At 47.6% G+C, this 17,362-nt stretch overlaps 1 protein-coding gene across 1 annotated transcript in view; it reads left to right on the top strand.

Annotated features, from left to right (window-relative positions):
* Positions 1-17,362, top strand: part of TEX2 (testis expressed 2) — a 132,053-nt gene that overhangs the window by 65,964 nt on the left and 48,727 nt on the right. Inside the window, exon 2 of the mRNA XM_056857476.1 lies at positions 455-2,094. Within this exon, the coding sequence (XP_056713454.1) occupies positions 481-2,094 (1,614 nt within the window). The 5' untranslated portion in view covers positions 455-480. The remainder of the gene's footprint in view (positions 1-454; positions 2,095-17,362) is intronic.

Raw genomic sequence — 17,362 nt, 5'->3', positions numbered from 1 at the left:
GACAGTAAGCTGCTGCATTATTTTGGAATGCAAAGCAAACAGTTCTTCGCAAGGTACTTGGCTTTGACAGGACTAGCATAGGTTTATGGTAATTACGTTGCACAGTGATCTTAATTGTGTGTGTGTACGTATATAAAATATATATGATGAATAAACACTTCTAAAGCATCGTTATGTTAGAGATTAATGTTCAGAAGGGCCAAGTGACTTTGATTTATGAAATCCTATTCCTGCCCATTAATAACCATCATTGCTTGCTGCTGTCATCACTGGGGTGCATGTCACTAGAACAGTTTTCTGTTGGCTTCAGAGTAAGTGATGACAGCGACTTGTATTTTCTTCTAGCTATCCCTTACAAATAAGCAGATATTTATGTATGGTACTGAAAAGCTTTTGAACTAATTTAAGTGGTCTTTCTGCCTCATTCTAATTGTGTTTGGGCTCTTCTTCACAGACCCTGGTGCATCTCTGGGACCTGCAATGACAAGTCTTAACAGTAGCCATGCAGAGAAAACCGGTGAAATGTCTTCAAAGCAGCCAGCGCCAAAAGTGCAGGTCCAGCGATCTGTCTCCCGAGAAACCATCACCATTCATTTCTCGGCATTTGGGAAGGAGGAAGAGGAGGAGGAGGAGGAAGAGTTTAAGGAGTCTCCCACTGTGGCACTGGATGACCAAAGCATTGTAACAGCACTTGAAGCTAAGGAAGACCTATGCTTTGATCATGGTGACCATGACTCTTCTGGCCCCACTACCTCGCTTAACATGGCTGCGCTCCCACTCATCTTCTCTCCCACCGCCATGCCAACTGCAAAGCCGTTGGAGTCTTCAGCATCCCAAGTATTCAGCACAGTGCCATTAGCCCTTTCGCCCTCTTCACAGTTGTGTCATTCCACTAGCCCATCTGGCGCGGCGTTGCCTTCAGAACTGAGAACCAGCTTATCGTCTTCTCCGTTGTCTTCTCCTTCCAAGTCACTTGTTTTTTCTAGTGCACCATCCACTGTTACTAGCTCTAAGCCTTTCATGAGTTTAGTGAAGTCTCTTTCAACAGATGTAGAACCAAAAGAGCCCACTCCGCCCACGAGACATAGACACTTAATGAAAACTATTGTGAAGTCTCTGTCTACAGACACTTCTAAACAGGAGTCTGAAAGTGTGCCCAGCAGACCACCTGACTCTAAGCTGAACTTGCACTTGTTCAAGCAGTTCACCCAACCACGGAGTACTGGCGGCGATTCCAAAACCGCTCCCTCATCCCCCTTAACATCTCCTTCAGATGCGCGATCCTTTTTTAAAGTACCTGAAATGGAGGCCAAAATTGAGGACACTAAAAGACGTCTTTCAGAAGTAATTTATGAGCCTTTTCAGCTCCTCAGTAAAATAATGGGCGATGAGAGTAGTAGCCACAGGCCCAAAGCCTTATCTTCAAGTGCTTCAGAACTGTCTAATCTTTCCAGCTTGAATGGCCATTTGGAAAGCAATAACAACTATAGCATTAAGGAGGAGGAATTCGACTCAGAAGGGGACTTCTATGGAAGTGATTCTCACGTAAATAAGAGTAGCAAGCAGCCCCAAGCAGCTGAAGAGCATGGAAAAGAGACTGAAATGAAAAGTTCTCCATTGTTAAGCACAAGGGACTTCAGTTCAAAGGGGTCACTGGTACTGGAAAGATGTTCTCTGTCGGCCTTGGCGAGCAAAGACGATGAAGAGTTCTGTGAACTGTACTCGGAGGACTTCTGTGTGATAGAGGAGGAGGGCAACGCTGACAAACAGTTGGAAAGTTCACTGAAGATGGAATTGCCCGAAGAAAGCTCTATGTCTTTCAGTGGTGAAGGTGTAATTGAAGTACACATGCAACAGGTTGACCTTCCAATGAAGACATTGTACTTTCTCACAATGTTGATCTATGCTTACCTTATACTCCCTCTCCCTAGTTACTTCAGTGGACTCTTCCTGGGAGTTGCCATTGGATTTATGATTGCTGTCTTTGTTGTTTGGCTTTTTACACCAAGTGCTAGGTATTACAGGCTACACAGATATGGGACTAGGCAGCTGTACGCAGAACCTCTGGACATCAGAGAGCCTGAGATATTGAAGGTGAGTTCCTGGTTTCTTTGATTTTCATAGCTGCGTTTACTTGCTTTGTGTAATAATGCCCCACAGATTGTTATGCCTGAGTGCAGTGTAGCGGGTTGTGGATGGAAAAGAATTGTTTCAGAAGATGCACAATGAAGTAGTAGGCCAGTTGCTTCATTGTTTGTTTAAGTTGCCAGCTGGGCTCCAGAGGGTTGAATTTATTGTACTTTCTAAGGCATTATTATTAAGAGGTCATGGTGGGCAGGCAGCTTCCCTGGGAAATTTATCCGGTAGTCAAACGACTGCTTCAGCATGTGTATTTTGCAACTCAGATGAGCTCATATGAATCCTAACCAAAAAGGATGATGAATGCTCTGAGCCGCATCTAGTGTGTGTGTGTGTGTTTTGGGAGGGGGCAAGGTGGGCAAGGTTCATACAGGAAAGTAAAAAATTGCTTAAGTGTTTTAGTGGTGGTTGTGTGTATGGCCAAACTGTGGAACTAACGCACCGACTATTCTCTTTGCAACCTGTGAAGCTCCTAACTTCATATATCACCTACATCAGTGGTTCCCAAAGTGGGCAGTACCACCCCCTGGGGGGGCAGTGGGATTATCTAGGAGGGCACTAAGAGGCAAGAGGGTCAGGGGGGCACTAGAGGTGGGCCCCTTCAACTGTGTTGGTCACTAATTTACAATAGATCAAGCTATGACACCACACTGGCAAATTTGGTGGAAACTATTAGAATTTTTTTCCAGAATTTGAAGAGCTGGTACCACTGGATCAAGTTCATCAGTTTTTTTGAATAAATTTCAACTAAAAAGTTTTAATTTGATTTTGAATAGGTGTGCAATCAATTGTTACTGTTTTGAAATTTTATTGTTATCTTCTTTAGTGAGTCATACAAACCCCTATTTTGAATAATGCTTTTTATAGGCTAGGGGGCTCTGGGGTTGAGTTTGTGGAACCAAGGGGGCAGTGGCCCAAAAGGTTTGGGAACCACTGACCTACATGTTACAATGCAACTCCCGCCGAACTCTCATGTCATACTAAATGATTTAGAGAGGAACCACGTGTTATATTTGGTTCTTCGACTTTTAAAAAGATGTTTTTTGTTTCTTACAAAATACAGCTGCTGGTGCCGTAAGTTTAAAGTGGGAGTCAAGTGAGGTGGAGATAGGAGCTTCTTCTCGTGACATTTTCCTCATATAAAATTATCAACTGTACCCATAAGCTGTCCATAACCTGGGTGTATATGTGCGTGCCTGTGGTGCACAATAACAAGGCACAAGCATTGAGCTGGGAGTTGCAATTCTGTAAGAGACAAAAATATCCTTAAAAGTATAGTGCAGAAGTACAAGCTGAAGGGAGTTGCTTGGATTCTTCCTGCACTCATGCTGGTACTGCTGAATTCTTCTTCCACAGCCTTTGTTCTTGTGGCAGAGGCTGGTTTGGGAGCTGGAGCCTTAGCTAGAGAAGAAAAATTAGAGGGGGGGGGCAACTTAGCACCTTTTGCCCACCACTTATGTGTCTTAATTTGCCTCCCGCCCCACCTTGGGAATCAGGTTGCAGCCTGTGTTTAACACAAGCAGTTGTTACTGTGAAATATAACTAGCCCTGAGTTTCATAGTGAGGCTCACCTGCTTGCTTCAATAGGATACAGATTTTTTAAAAAAAGAATATCTTGCATTATTTTGCATCTTTTTTTTCCTCTTTTTTTCCCTCTTGTGTATATTATTACTAGGTTCTGGTAGTTTATGGTTATTTAGTAGTAAATAGAATTTGTGGCTTGAAGGCGGTCAGAAGTCCACAACAAGGGTCCTCAATGTGGTGCTCGTGGGTGCCATAGTGCCCGCCAACACTTTTTCTGGTGCTCACCAGGTGTTTTTAGGAAGTGGGTGGGTCCAGGTAGGGTTTTTGCGCAGCAAGGCTTCTGATTGGCTGTGCAGATTTTTGAAAATGTTGCTTTGGCAGCAGCTGCCAGCACAACATAAGGAGCTCCGCTATTGAAAGTTAAGCTGTAGCAATCATTTTGTGGCTGGCTCTGCCTCCTGCAGCAGCCATTTTGTGGCAGCCATTTTGTTGCTGTGCTCACCATGGCGTGCCAGAATTCCAGATGTCCCTGCAGGCTCAAAAAGATTGGGGACCCCTGCCATGTTCACTTTTTAGAATCCGGACAGCACTGAGGGTATGCCTTTGGAACAGCTAGCTTCAAATGGGGAAGGGCCATAGCTCAGTGCTAGAGCCTCTGCTTGGCATGCACAAGGTCCCAGGTTCAATCCCCAGCATCTCCAGTTAAAGGGACCAGGCAAGTAAGTGATGTGAAAGACTTCAGCCTGAGACCCTGGAGAGCCGCTGCCAGTCTGAGTAGACAATACTGACTTTTATGGACCAAGGGTCTGATTCAGTAGAAGGCAGCTTCATGTGTTCATGTGTTCTCCCACTGAGCTCAGAGGACATCTTCAGCAGTGGGTGTTTACCTTCCTATGCTCAGGGAGAGGCAGGATCTAAAACTTTACTTCCTGTCTCCTGGGCTAGGACCACTCTCTGATCTCCAGTTCTCCTCCTGCCTCCGTGGGAGAAGCAGGTTTAGGAATTAGTTCCATAGCTACTTCTCTTGTTCCCTTTTAACTTTCACTTTTCCTTGTTTCATTCTTTGTGAATTCTAATCTATTACTGTGCCTTTTGTGGTGCCCTACCCCTTTCTTTGTACTCTACAAGTCTCCCCTGTCGCCCGCGTCCTGTTATTGGCCCCCCCTCCCCCTGTCTGTCCAGAGGGAACATGTCTGAAGGAGAGAGAGCTTCTGAAGAGCTCCTTTCAGGGGACGAGGAGGGAGTGGACTATCTTCTGTCCTCCCGACAAATAATGCAGGCGGCACAGCGAAGCCGCCAAGGGGAGAAACAGCCCAAGCAGCAGGATTCAGAAGCCCACAAGCGATCTGGATGGTGCGAAAAGAGCCCGCCAAAACAAAATGGCCGCCACAACCCCCCATTCGGCCCTCAGGGGTTACGAGGGTGAATCGGACTCCTGTAATGTTGGCCTCAGTGGGGATCAGGCTACAGGAGCGTCGTTTGGTAATGTTGAATCGGACTCCTGTAATGTTGGCCCCAGTGAGGATCAGGCTACAGGAAAGTCGTTTGGTAATGTTGAAGCCTCTTCTCTACCTTTTACTGCAGGGGAGGCAGGCAATCGGAGCATGATTGAGTTGATGAGACAGGCTCTCAGAGAAGAATTTGCCCAGTTTGGCGGCCCTTCCTGCGGGAGTGTTATGGGTTGCAGAGCTGTGCCCCAATTACCATGGCTTCTGTACAATTGGGATCTGAAGCCGGAGAGTGCTCCAGGGGCTCCAGCCATGCCTGGCCCACCAAGGCGGCTAAAAAGGCCACGTTACCACCTACTGGCAGAGCTCGCTCCCTATCCCCATCTGCTGGCAACAGTGAGAGGGAAAAGGGGAATTCTCTTCAGGAGAAGACTCCACAGGGGGGTATGTAGGGGGTCAAGATTAACAGACCCGTTCTCGGGGGAAGAATATCTCTCCCTGATTACTGAGGTTTTGGCAGCTTTAGATCTCCACAAAGATGAGGAGACAGAGACAGCTAAGAGTAAGGCAACGCTTAGAGGCACCAAGGAGTTCTTCGCCAGGCTGAAGTCTCAGCCAAGCTCAGTGCCATTCCCTGAGTATTTTGCAGACCTCTTAGGGCAGAGCGGGATAAACCCTTCACTAACAAACAGTTGCCTGCGGCTGTTAGAAATATGTACACCTTGGAACCAGGGCAATGAACATCCTTCAGGTATGAGCACTTGTCCCAAGACAATCCCATAAACAACATCCATAGACAAGTAGTCCACAAGAAAGTTGATTTATTGGAAGATCCATAGGTTTACAGCAGCTAGAAGCAAGATGGCACTAATGAGAACTAAAAGCACGGAGCAAGGCATATATTGAAAGCATAGAACAACTCAGGATGCCATGGCAACCCTCCCCCAGTGGGGTAAGATTCCCACAGAGTCCAGAGTCAAAATACACAGTTGGCAGTTGTTAGCGCTGACCTTGAGGCAGCACCTGGAGAAAGCAAAACATCCTCTGTCAGACCATGCCTGGCATTCCCTGCACACTGTACACGCAGGGCCTGACATTCTGCCCCCCCAAAGCCCCCCCCCCTCAGTTTCCGGGCGCTGGTTTGTGCGGGTAGGCATCATGGAACTCACGGACGAGGCGAGCTCACCCACTCATCTTGAGCAGAACTGAAGTGCTTCCAACGAACCAGATAATGGAGGGAACCATGATGGATACGCGAATCTAAGATTTTAGCAACTTCAAAATGCTCCTTCCCCCCCCCCCCAGTACAGGCACCTCAGGCAGTGGTTCAGGATGCCACTCCGGGGAGAAAACATGCGGCTTCAATAAACTGACATGAAACACAGGATGGATCCGTCTTAGTGACTTTGGGAGTGAGAGTTCTACAGTGACCGGGTTGATGATGCGGGAAATTGGGAACGGACCCACAAACTTGGCACTGAGTTTGCCGCAAGGGCGGGTTGACCGGAGGTTCTTGGTGGACAAATATACTGTGTCCCCCACCCCGTACTCCACACCCGGCGATCGGTGTTTGTCAGCTTGAGCCTTATGCTTGCGCTTGGCTCGTTCCAGATTCTTTATCAACCATGGCCAGGTTGTTTGAACTGTGTTCACCCAGGCAGCAACATCTCCACCTCCCTCCTCCCCTGACATATCAACATGGCTGATGGGGCCGAAGTCCTGTCCATACACAGCTTGAAAAGGGCTAAAACCAGTGGACTGGTGCACAGCGTTATTGTAAGCATATTCAGCAAAGGGCAACAGTTCTACCCAATCATCTTGGTGGTAATTAACATAACAGCGTAAGTAGCATTCCAGTACAGCATTCACTTGTTCTGTTTGGCCGTCTGTTTGGGGATGGAAGGCAATTGATAGTCCTTGTTCTATCCCAACCAATTTGAGGAAGGCTTTCCAGAATTTAGCCACATATGTACTTCCGCGGTCGCTGACCACCTTGCGCGGAAATCCGTGCAATCAGAAAACATGTGACACGAAGAGACGGGCCAGTTTTGGGGCGGAAGGGATACCTGCGCAAGGCACAAGATGCACCTGTTTTGAGAACAGGTCTGTGATTACCCAAAGCACGGTTTTTCCCTCGCTGAGGGGAAGATCAGTCATAAAATCCATTGCGATCACTTCCCAGGGTCTAGTGGGGGCTTCCAAAGGTTGTAACAGTCCGGGTGGTTTGCCCTGGAGTCTCTTTGCAGCAGCACACACAGGGCAATTGCGTATGAACGAATCCACGTCAGATCGCATGCCCACCCACCAGAATTGTCTCCTCAGTAGATGCAAAGTCTTAAGAAATGCAAAGTGTCCTGTGGTTTTGGCCCAATGAACCAGCTGCAGAACCTCCCTCCGCAGTACCTTAGGTACATACAATCTAGAGTCCTTATACCAATAACCCCCGCGTTCAATCAGAAAAGGTGGGAGGGTTTTTGCAGAGTGTTCAGCACGGCAACTGCAACAAAGAGATTCCCTAAAGGAATCGGTTAGTCCCTCCATATCCGGCGTTGTGGGCACCACGCTAGCAGGTTTCGTTGCAGGAGAAGATGTCAGCACCATCGGGGGGGTTTGGGTGTCTGGACTGCCTGGGCGGACGGGCCTTTGCTCCCCAGGACTGGCTGCTCGAGGTTGCAAGAGGGGTGGAACCCGAGCTGGCAAAGGAGGTGTGGGGAGCGGGGTGGAAGGTCCGACTGACGTGGTCGGGCTTTGGGCTCTCCCCCCCCCCCCCGTGAAGGCAGCGTTGGGAGTCGGGTCTGCGACCAGGTTTGCACTGCCAAGGTGGGCAGTAAACCCCTCTGAGCAGGAGTGAAGAGGGACTCTGTGGGGCGTTCAATCTTGGTTGGGTATTGGGGCAGTCTAGACAAAGCATCAGCCAGCAAGTTTTGCTTCCCTGGCACATATTTCAACACAAAGCGGAATTGGGCAAAGAAGTCCGCCCATCGTACCTGTTTTGTGGATAGTTTGTGAGTCCCTGTTAACGCTTCTAGGTTCCTGTGATCGCTCCACACTTCAAAAGGGACTTTAGAACCTTCCAAAAACTGTCTCCATACCGTGAGGGCATGTTTGACCGCGGCTGCCTCCTTTTCCCAGATCGGCCAATTGAGCTGAGATTGCATGAACTTCTTAGAGAAGTAAGCACACGGATGCAGTTGACTGTCCCTCCCTCACTGTAGTAATGCACCCCCCATTGCAACGTCTGAAGCATCTACCTGGACTATAAACATTTGTTCTGGATCAGGATGCTTCAATACCAGTTCGGAGGTGAACAGTTGTTTGAGACTGTCAAAAGCGGTTTGGCACTGGGGAGTCCAATTCACTTTGGCCAAAGGCAGGGTGGCTGTGCTCCCTTTCCCTTTAGTCTTAAGAAGTTCTGTGATGGGCAGTGCAATGTGAGCAAAGTTGGGGAGGAACCCCCTGTAGAAGTTTGCGAACCTGAGAAATCTTTGCACCTGTTTACGAGTTGAGCGTGGTTCCCAATTGGTGACGGCTTGCACCTTCTCCGGGTCCATTGTAAGTCCTTGGTGTGAAATAATATAACCCAGGAAAGTTAGCTGTTTTGGGTGAAATTCACACTTGGACACCTTAGCATAGAGTTGATTGTTTCTCAGACGTTGTAACACTTCCCTAACCAGGGCGACATGTTCATCCATGGTTTTCGAGTAAATAAGAATGTCATCTAAATAAACCACCACTCCTTTATACAACAAGTCATGTAGTATCTTGTTAATGAGTTGCATGAAGACCCCCAGAGCCCCCTTCAATCCAAAAGGCATCACCAAAAATTCAAACATGCCAAAGCAACTGGAAAAGGCTGTTAGGGGCTCATTCCCTTCACGAATTCTGATTCTATAATAGGCTTCGACCAGGTCTAATTTGGTGAAAATGCGTCCCTCCTTTAACTGCCCCAAAATATCTGAGATCAAAGGAATGGGGTAGGCATTGGTTTGGGTGACCGCATTGAGTTTCCGAAAGTCAATGCACAATCGCAGGTCACCGGTCTTCTTGCGCGCGAAGAAAGCGGGGGCTGAATACGGGGCGGTAGAGGGTTGGATAAAACCCCGAGCCAGATTCTTGTCTAAGAACTCACGAAGCACTGTTCTTTCAGAAACGCTCATGGGATAAATCTTGCTTTTTGGCAGTTTCCCCTCCCCCACCACCTCAATAGCACAGTCTGATCTGCGGTGGGGGGGGGGTAGAGCATCACATTCTTGTACATTGAAGACATCCGCAAAGTCTAGGTATTCCGCAGGTAGTTGAGATGACCCAGGGGCGTCTGAAGCCAAGGCAGGGGTTGTCGGGAATACGGTTTTAACAGCTACTTTGTACTTATGTCGTTCGCAACTTGGGCTGGCAAACGTCAAAGTCTCAGCCCCCCAGTGAATGGAGGGGCTGTGTCCCTTCAGCCAGTTTATTCCCAACACCACAGCATATCGTATATTGGGAGCTATAGTGAAGTCGATTTGCTCCCAATGGTGGCCTATGCCCATCGCCACCCCCCAGGTGCGACGGTCAACCGGCCCACCTTTAAAGTCACTGCCATCCATCTGGGCGAACTGAACAGGGGTCGGTAGGGGTACTGATTTTACCTTGAGTGTCTTGAAAGTGGCTTCATTGATCAAAGAGCAGGCACACCCCGAGTCTATGACGGTTTTAACTTGTAACTGGGGTCCCTTTCTATAATGTTGCAATACTACTTCCACATATACAGTCTCTTCCACTTCACTCACCATTACAGGAGCCTTGAGTTTGGCAGAAACGTCTGTGGGGCCGCTCCACTCACCGCAGACCTTGTCCGTTTTTTGACTAATCCAGGGGAGACTCTAGGTTTAAGGCAGAATCCCAGTGGCGTTCCTCATCCGACGAAGCAGAACCATCCCCTGTTGGGGCAATTATAATCCGGGACCCCGACGGGTCCACTGGCGAAGGCTCGTGTGCCGGCTCCTCAACGTAGAGGGCTGGAGGCGCTTTCCGCCTTGGTGCGGCACTGCGATCCATCGCAGCACTTCGCCCCCGAGCGCGTCCTCTTCCGCGAGGTATCCCCTCCGGGCGGGGAACGGGAGATGGCTGTTCCAAACGAAACGGGCAGGCCGCAGCAAAATGACCCATGGCACCGCAAACGAGGCAGGCTCCCCTTTGAAAGCGTGACGCACGGTCTTGTGCGGGTTGAGCCGGTCTCCGCGGGGCAGGTGCGGCGCCCTGTGGAGGGGGTTTCTGGCTTCACCCCTCCTTAGCCCGACGTCGGGCCAGGGTTATAAACTGGCGGCGGCTTTCTGCTTCCGCCAGTAGGATCCATTTCTCCAGGGTGGCTGGATCCCGTTGCATGTAAGCCCAGTTCAGTATTTCGGGGTATAAGGCTTCTCGGAAATAATCTACCTGGGTAGCCTCAGTCCAATCCACAATTTTACTTGCAAGTCTCTGAAACTCATCAGCAAAGTCTCTGACTGAAGAGGACCCTTGCCGGAGCTGTAGAAGGGCAGCTTTGGCCTTCTCCCCTTGGAACGGGTCTTCAAACCTTCGTCTTAATGCTCACATAAACTTGTTAAGCGAGCGGCTGGAGCGGGCCTGGGTGTCAAACTGAAGGACCATCCAATCCGTGGCTTTTCCTACCAACAGAGAGGAAACGAACCGTACTCTGCTATTTTCTGTAGGAAAGTTATGCCCCTGTTCTCTCATATAGCTGTCCACTTGGTGTAGAAAACAGGGCAACATATCCACAGCACCATCATAAGTCACCCGCAGACGGGGTTGATTCCACTGCACGACTGGGGCCGGCGGAAGTGGTGCCGGCAGTTGTCCCGGGAGTGGCTGGGCCGGTAGCGCCGGAGGCTGGGCCAGTAGTGCTGGTGGCTGGGCCGGTAGCGCCGGAGGCTGGGCTGGTAGCACCGGAGACTAAGCCGGTAGCGCCGGAGGCGCCTGAGTCCTCTTGAGACGGCCGTAGTCCCGCATCAGTACATCCATTTGATCCTGCACACGGGCTAAACGGTCCACCAGGTCCCGGTTTTGGAACCGTAGGACATGGATCTCCTCTTCGGATCCTCCCGTGCGTCGGGGTTGGCTGACTCGGAGATGGGTATTCTATTCCTCTCCTACGTGTAAGTCCCTGTATAAGTCCTCATCATCCGAGTACTCCATTACGTTGGAACTAAAAGCGAGTCGTCGTCTGCGCGGGGCCTGGGTTGGCAGAGCTTGGAGCCTGGATTGGCAGAGCTCAGGGCCAGGCCGGGACTCTCATGGCCGGGCCTGCGCGCCCGGGGTTCAAACGGCCGGGCCGGCCCCTTTCTGCTGGGATGGCTCTGCCCGGGGGCGGGCGCTGCTCACGGCAGACCCTCCTGGCAGAGGCGCGGCACTGCCGCCCCCTCCTCCTCCGGCAGCTGAGCACGGGGAAGGGGCTTCGCGAGGGCCGGGCCCCCACCCTGTTCCCGCTGGGGGCTGGACAGCAGCCCGGTCTCGCGGGAGGAGCGGGCGCTGCTCGCGTGTTGCGGCACTGTGGCCGCGTGTGTGGCGGCCGCCTCCTGGCTCCTCCTGCCTGGGGCGCTCGGGAGCCCGGCGCCTCTGCCTGGCTGGGCGCGGGGATGCGGAGGAGCCGCACTCAAGGGGCCAAAGAGCTGCATGCGGCTCAAGAGCCGCGGTTTGCCGACCAGTGTGCTAGGATGACACAACAGAGCAACCATAAATTTCAGGATAAATCCTCCTTTTATTAAACAGTTATATCCAGTGTTTTTTTTTTTAAATGGATGGAAAGGATGCAATAACTTATTGGTGCAAGGTTTGCAGAACTTTCCTGTTTTCCCATCTAGTCTTGGGAAAATAGATCCATGGGGCCTGTATTGATGCAATGTGGCCCTTTCTGCTTATGGAAAGTGAGGATAGGTCACCTTTATTCCTTTACTGCTCTCAGGTTCAGTCCTCTGACCCTGATGTCTCCTACAACCCAGTTTGGGGTTGCTGATGATGTGTGGGGAGAGACCTTGTGCCCACAGCTCATTAGGGTTATTTAAGGAAAAGGCCAACTAATGATAACAAGTACAGGGTCAGAGGGGAAAAACCTGACCTGTAACACATCTATATTAAGCGAGTATTGCAAGTCAGTTTATATATATAATTTGCTCAATATGCTTGTGACTGAAGTGTTCAAAAGTGATTTCACTTCTGAAGAACAGGTTCTTAGCACAATGCCTTGGTCATGAATAAAGGTGAGAATGTGTTATGAGACATTTTTTCGCTTCAAACCGATATTGTGTGCTACCCTTTTTAAATCTGTGACTAACGCCTACAGCTTAATAATTGTTTTTTGTTTAAACAGGTAAAGAATAAACTGGTTTATGTAGACTTACAAAAGTAATATTTCATGTTAAATACCCATGTTTCCTGATGTTAATCCAGTGTAGCTATTTAATGTACTTTTAGTTCCACTCTGGTCCTTCCAATAACCTTTTCAGTACGAAGGCTTATTGACAGTACACCTCCTGACTTCTGGATTATAAAGCTTCTTCCTGCCCTTAAATGACTTTTGCTCTCTAATGACCGTGCTAGAACTCATGCATTTTGACAGTGGTCCTGCCTGCATTGAGCCCTGTCTGTTCTTGAGACAAGATGGTAAAGATACATTCTCACCCCCATACTAAATTCATCCCTACTGGTTAAGTATGTGTGTGTGTGTGGGGGGGGGTCCTTCCCTTTTTTTTTTTTTTTTGGCTATCAAGTCACATCTAAGTACGGCAACCCCTGGTGGGATTTTCAAAGCGAGAGGCATTCAGAGGTGGTTTGCCATTGGCTGCCTCCACATCACGACCCTGTATTCCTTGGAGGTCTCCCACCTAAATACTTGCCAGGGTTGACCCTGCTTAGCTTCTGAAAATTGACGAGATCAGGCTAGCCTGGTCTTCCCTTACTCACTAGCAACCTTCTGTTAGTTTTCTTTTGTCCTTCCCTCATCCCATTCTGTAAATCTTAAACAAAACTGTGGGCTGTATTTGAAGCCTCATGCTTGACTGTTTCACCTAAAGCTGGTTCAGTTTGCAGCCAGTTAGAACACAAACAACTGCCTTGTGACATTTGTTTAGTTTCTGTGACGAGCAGCAGAGTCTGTATCCTAGCTGTGTCCTTTTCGCATATTGCATTTAAAATTTAATGCCGCCACCAACCCAGGGATTGTTGGCCAGTTTCCCCTTCTGGGTTGTGTCTCAGTACATGTTAGATTTCTTACTGCGCTTGTGTTGTATTCATACTGGGTAGTAGCATTATAGCCCAAAAGATGTATGTATGATGTATGCCTGTATTGTAAAGCTGTATGTGTTCCTTGTGTGAACAGGTACCCAGATTTTTATTCAGTTTGTCAGGAAGCAGGAAAACTGTGGATTGTGGCCATGCTGTTATGTACTTTAACCTACATGGTTGTTGAATTTCCTGTAAGAACTGTACTTGTTAGAAACTTCCTTATTATAAATACCTGTTCTTCAATGCCAAAGAACTTTGCAAGCAGAGGAATGAGCTTAACTTTGTGCACTGAAGTAAAATGCTGGGTTCTTAACTTATGAAGAGGCTTAGCTTCCTTCCCCACCCTCCTGAGGAATTTTCCACTGCTGCCTATGATTGATTCTTAAGAGGGTTTTTGCCATGGTGTGTGTGGCAACCACACAATGCAATGTATTGTTTAGTGTTCCATATGTTTGTGTAATGAGGGCTTTCTGTATCAAGGCAAAAAGTGTTCTTCAAACACTGTTAAGAAGCTGTGTTGGAGAAGCTTAGCTTCAAAAACAGTATTGTCCTATTGATGGATCTGATGTTTTATTGATCTTAGAGTACCAAAAGAATCTTTGGGGTAATAATTTGATCAACATCTCCATGTTCCAAGGAGGGAAAGTTCATTCCTATTTAATGTACATGGGTTGCTATTGTTTTTGGTAAAGCACCCTGCATATGCAAAATTATTGTGTAATGTACTTCTGTGTTCTACTGTCTCTAGTCATTTTTACTGCGTTTTCATGCCTCTAGTGTCTCAGTGGATTCAAATCTAAATTTATATTCTTGATTCACTGGTTAAATTTTATGTGTCCAGTTAGTGTCCACTAAGGCTGCAGTCTTGAGGGGGGGCACCGAATCCCATAGGAGCCAGCGTGACCCCACACTGGCATAGGTGCCACTTAATCACAGGATAAAGTGGCAAACACACCGGTGTCTGGGAGCTATGGCCCCCGCCACCAGTGCAGCTAGTCCAGGAACTAAATCTTGGAAGAGAATGGGCGCGCCTGTGTGGGGGAGCCTTTCCCCAGGGCTGAGCTGCCTTTGGGCAGCTTCCTAACCCCGTTTGCCCCGGGAACACCCACTTGAGTGGGGGCGGGCTGTGCCACCTTTTTTGGTGGTGCAGCCGCTCTGTTTTCAGTGGGGAATTTCCCCTTGTTTTTCCTTTTTAAAATTTTTAACTACTCTTTTTTTCACTCTGCGGTGGCTAGGAAGCCTCACTTTAGGAATGGGCTGTAAGTGTCTGAAAGCTAGGACATGCATCAAAATGGACACCAACTATTGCTTTAAAATGTCCTGCTTATTCATATAAAGCATGGCTATGCGAGAGAGAGATGGAGATCTTTTAACATGTGGAGAACTTGTCTCTTTCCAGGTTTTATTGACCGAGGCACTTTGCTCCCAGGCAGGTTGGCTTCTGGTATTGGAATGAATGAAACCAAAGTCCAGTGGCACCATAAAGATTAACATCATTTATTCAGTATGAACTTTCATGAGTCACAACTCACCCCTCCAGTCTTGAAGAAAATGTCTCTGAAACAACTAAGTGGGGAAGATTCATGCATCAGTGAGGCAGACACATGAAGAAACAAACACGATCTGCTTCCATCATGTCTGGTTTGGCCATGGGTTAGAGCACAGGTCACAATCCTTTCTAGAAATTCTTTGAGACCGATGTGACACTTTTTGTTGACTGGATTTGCATAGCACTCTCAATGTCTCCTTGAGCAGGTTTTTCAGGGAGATCTGCATCATTTTGTATGATTCATGCGTTCATGCACCATGGGGAGGCAACCACCCACACCAGCAGAGTATACTTATTTCTAGGCATTACACAACACCGCCTTAAGCCTTAGTGCAGTGATAGAAAAACCTGAGATGGTATAATAGCACTACATGATCAATATAACCAGTTAAACCACAGTGCAGTCCAGAATGAAATTCAATATTCTGTTTCTGACTCCGCATGGTACCTGCAGATTGCTTCAGTACAAATCTGATGGATGTTCAGCCTCTTCAAAAGAAATGTTAGCGTGTTTTTAATAGGTTTCTAATTTGAATCTAAAATAATGCAGAGGTATAATAGTGAGTGTCTGCTGAAAATAACAGATGTACCTCTGAATTCTGTACTGATTTATTTGACAAAGCTAGCTGAGGCAGCAGTGGCATGCTCTGTAAACTGCTGCCTTTATTCAAACTGTACCTCTACGAACCACCAGGATCCAGAGCACTATGAAATTATGAGTTCTACAAATACAAGGAGATTTTAGACTGGTTCTCAAACAGTTCATCCCCAGTGTAACATAGAATACTGCAATTTGAAACTGAGGAGCATTTCAAAAACAGTTTACACTCGGGCCTAGGGAACATTTGTTCCAAGGAAATAATGTTGTGGACTCAGACAAACCTGCTACATGTGTTGAAGTAGTTATTTGGGGTTCTTCAGAAGTGCATCAGTGAACAAATCTATTATTTGTTTATTTTTGGGTTTATATGCCGCTCTATACCAGCCAGAGCGGCTTGTATCATTAAAATATTATAATGGACAAGTTTTGCTAGGAGGCTGATTTGTGACTCTTTTCCTCTGCAGTGTATACTGGTAGTCACTACTGGGTACTTCTTAGAATGCTTTCTCAGCTTTGTGAAATGTACTGGGGGAGGTGCAGCAGGCCTGGGGTACTTCCATGATCCTCCCCAGTGTTCTAGGGCTTGGAGCAAACACTAGGGGGTTCCCCAATAGACTTTTGTGGAACGGGTTATACTGGTGCATAGGTAGTTTGTCTCCTTAAGTTGTTTCAACATGTTGGAACATAAAGGAAAATAGACTTCAGTGACTTCTTGCTACTTAGAAATGCTGGACAAATTAAATTTCCTTGTATCTAAAAAGTCTGCTTCAAATTAAGAGTACTTTACCTCTTACCCAGGCCAGTCTTCATGCACATGATGGATGTGTCATGCCGGAGTGTCCCCTTAAACATGTAGTTAGAGCACAAAGCACTGGGGCCAAACTTGGAATCTCCTGACTGCCAGATTCATGCAGTAAATGTTTGTGTCTTGTTAATCGAATTTTATATTTGAACTATATTTTAATTTAATGTTTTTATGTTTGCCTCCTTGTGGACCTTGATCGGGTGGAAAGGCAGCTTTAAAATCTTTTAAATAAATAAATCTCTTCAGACAAGAAAAGATTGGGAGACAAAGTTCTCAACCAGCAAGTAACTTTATTACCCTAACAAGATACAGATTAGAAACGAGATCAGAGGGAGAATCATGGTGATGAACAATATAACAAGATCAATCCTAGTGTGTTATCTGTGTTACTTTCAGATTTTTTTTTTTAAATAACCAATTAAAGTTACAATAGATTGTGTTCTCACTTTGACTAGTCCAGGGCAGTCCAGCCCAGAGAAAGGTGATGGGTTGGCCAAGATGTGACCAAAAGGTGCAGTGAGGAAAATGGGCTGGAACTTTGGTAAGAAAGGACGGATTCCCTGACCAAGGGGTTATGGGGAGAGACCTGTTGGCTGGAGGGCAGACTGATCCTAAGCTAGGGGAAGGAGCAGCTAAGAAAAGGGTGTCCGGGGTAAAAAGACAATAGGTTAAAATAGGGAAGGGAGCAAAATGGGACAGAATAAATCGTACTTTGCTTTTCCTGAAGATGCAAGGATCTGGGGTTGTAGTGGTATTAGATGGCTGGATGAAATCCTATATGACGTTTGAAGGGCACGGTATGCTCTTCTTATAGACCTGAGTTTACCTTAGTTTCAGAGGTGAAGCCTGGCCAGACTGGGCACAAAATTAGTCATTGTGATCCTGTTGGACCAAGGGTGTAAAATTGGAGTGGCCATTGGTGGGTTCAGGCCTACGCTCGGTTTGGTGCAAGTGAGAACCTGATACCCTATTGGTGTAGGGGTCTGGATCCAGTCTGTGAGTGGCTAACTGGGCTGACCTATGACAGAAGGAGTACC

The sequence above is a fragment of the Euleptes europaea genome, chromosome 1 (assembly GCF_029931775.1).
Source record: "Euleptes europaea isolate rEulEur1 chromosome 1, rEulEur1.hap1, whole genome shotgun sequence".
Taxonomy (NCBI): Eukaryota; Metazoa; Chordata; class Lepidosauria; order Squamata; family Sphaerodactylidae; genus Euleptes; species Euleptes europaea.
The sequence above is the reverse complement of the archived record's forward strand: the minus strand, read 5'-3'. Positions and strand labels throughout refer to the sequence as shown.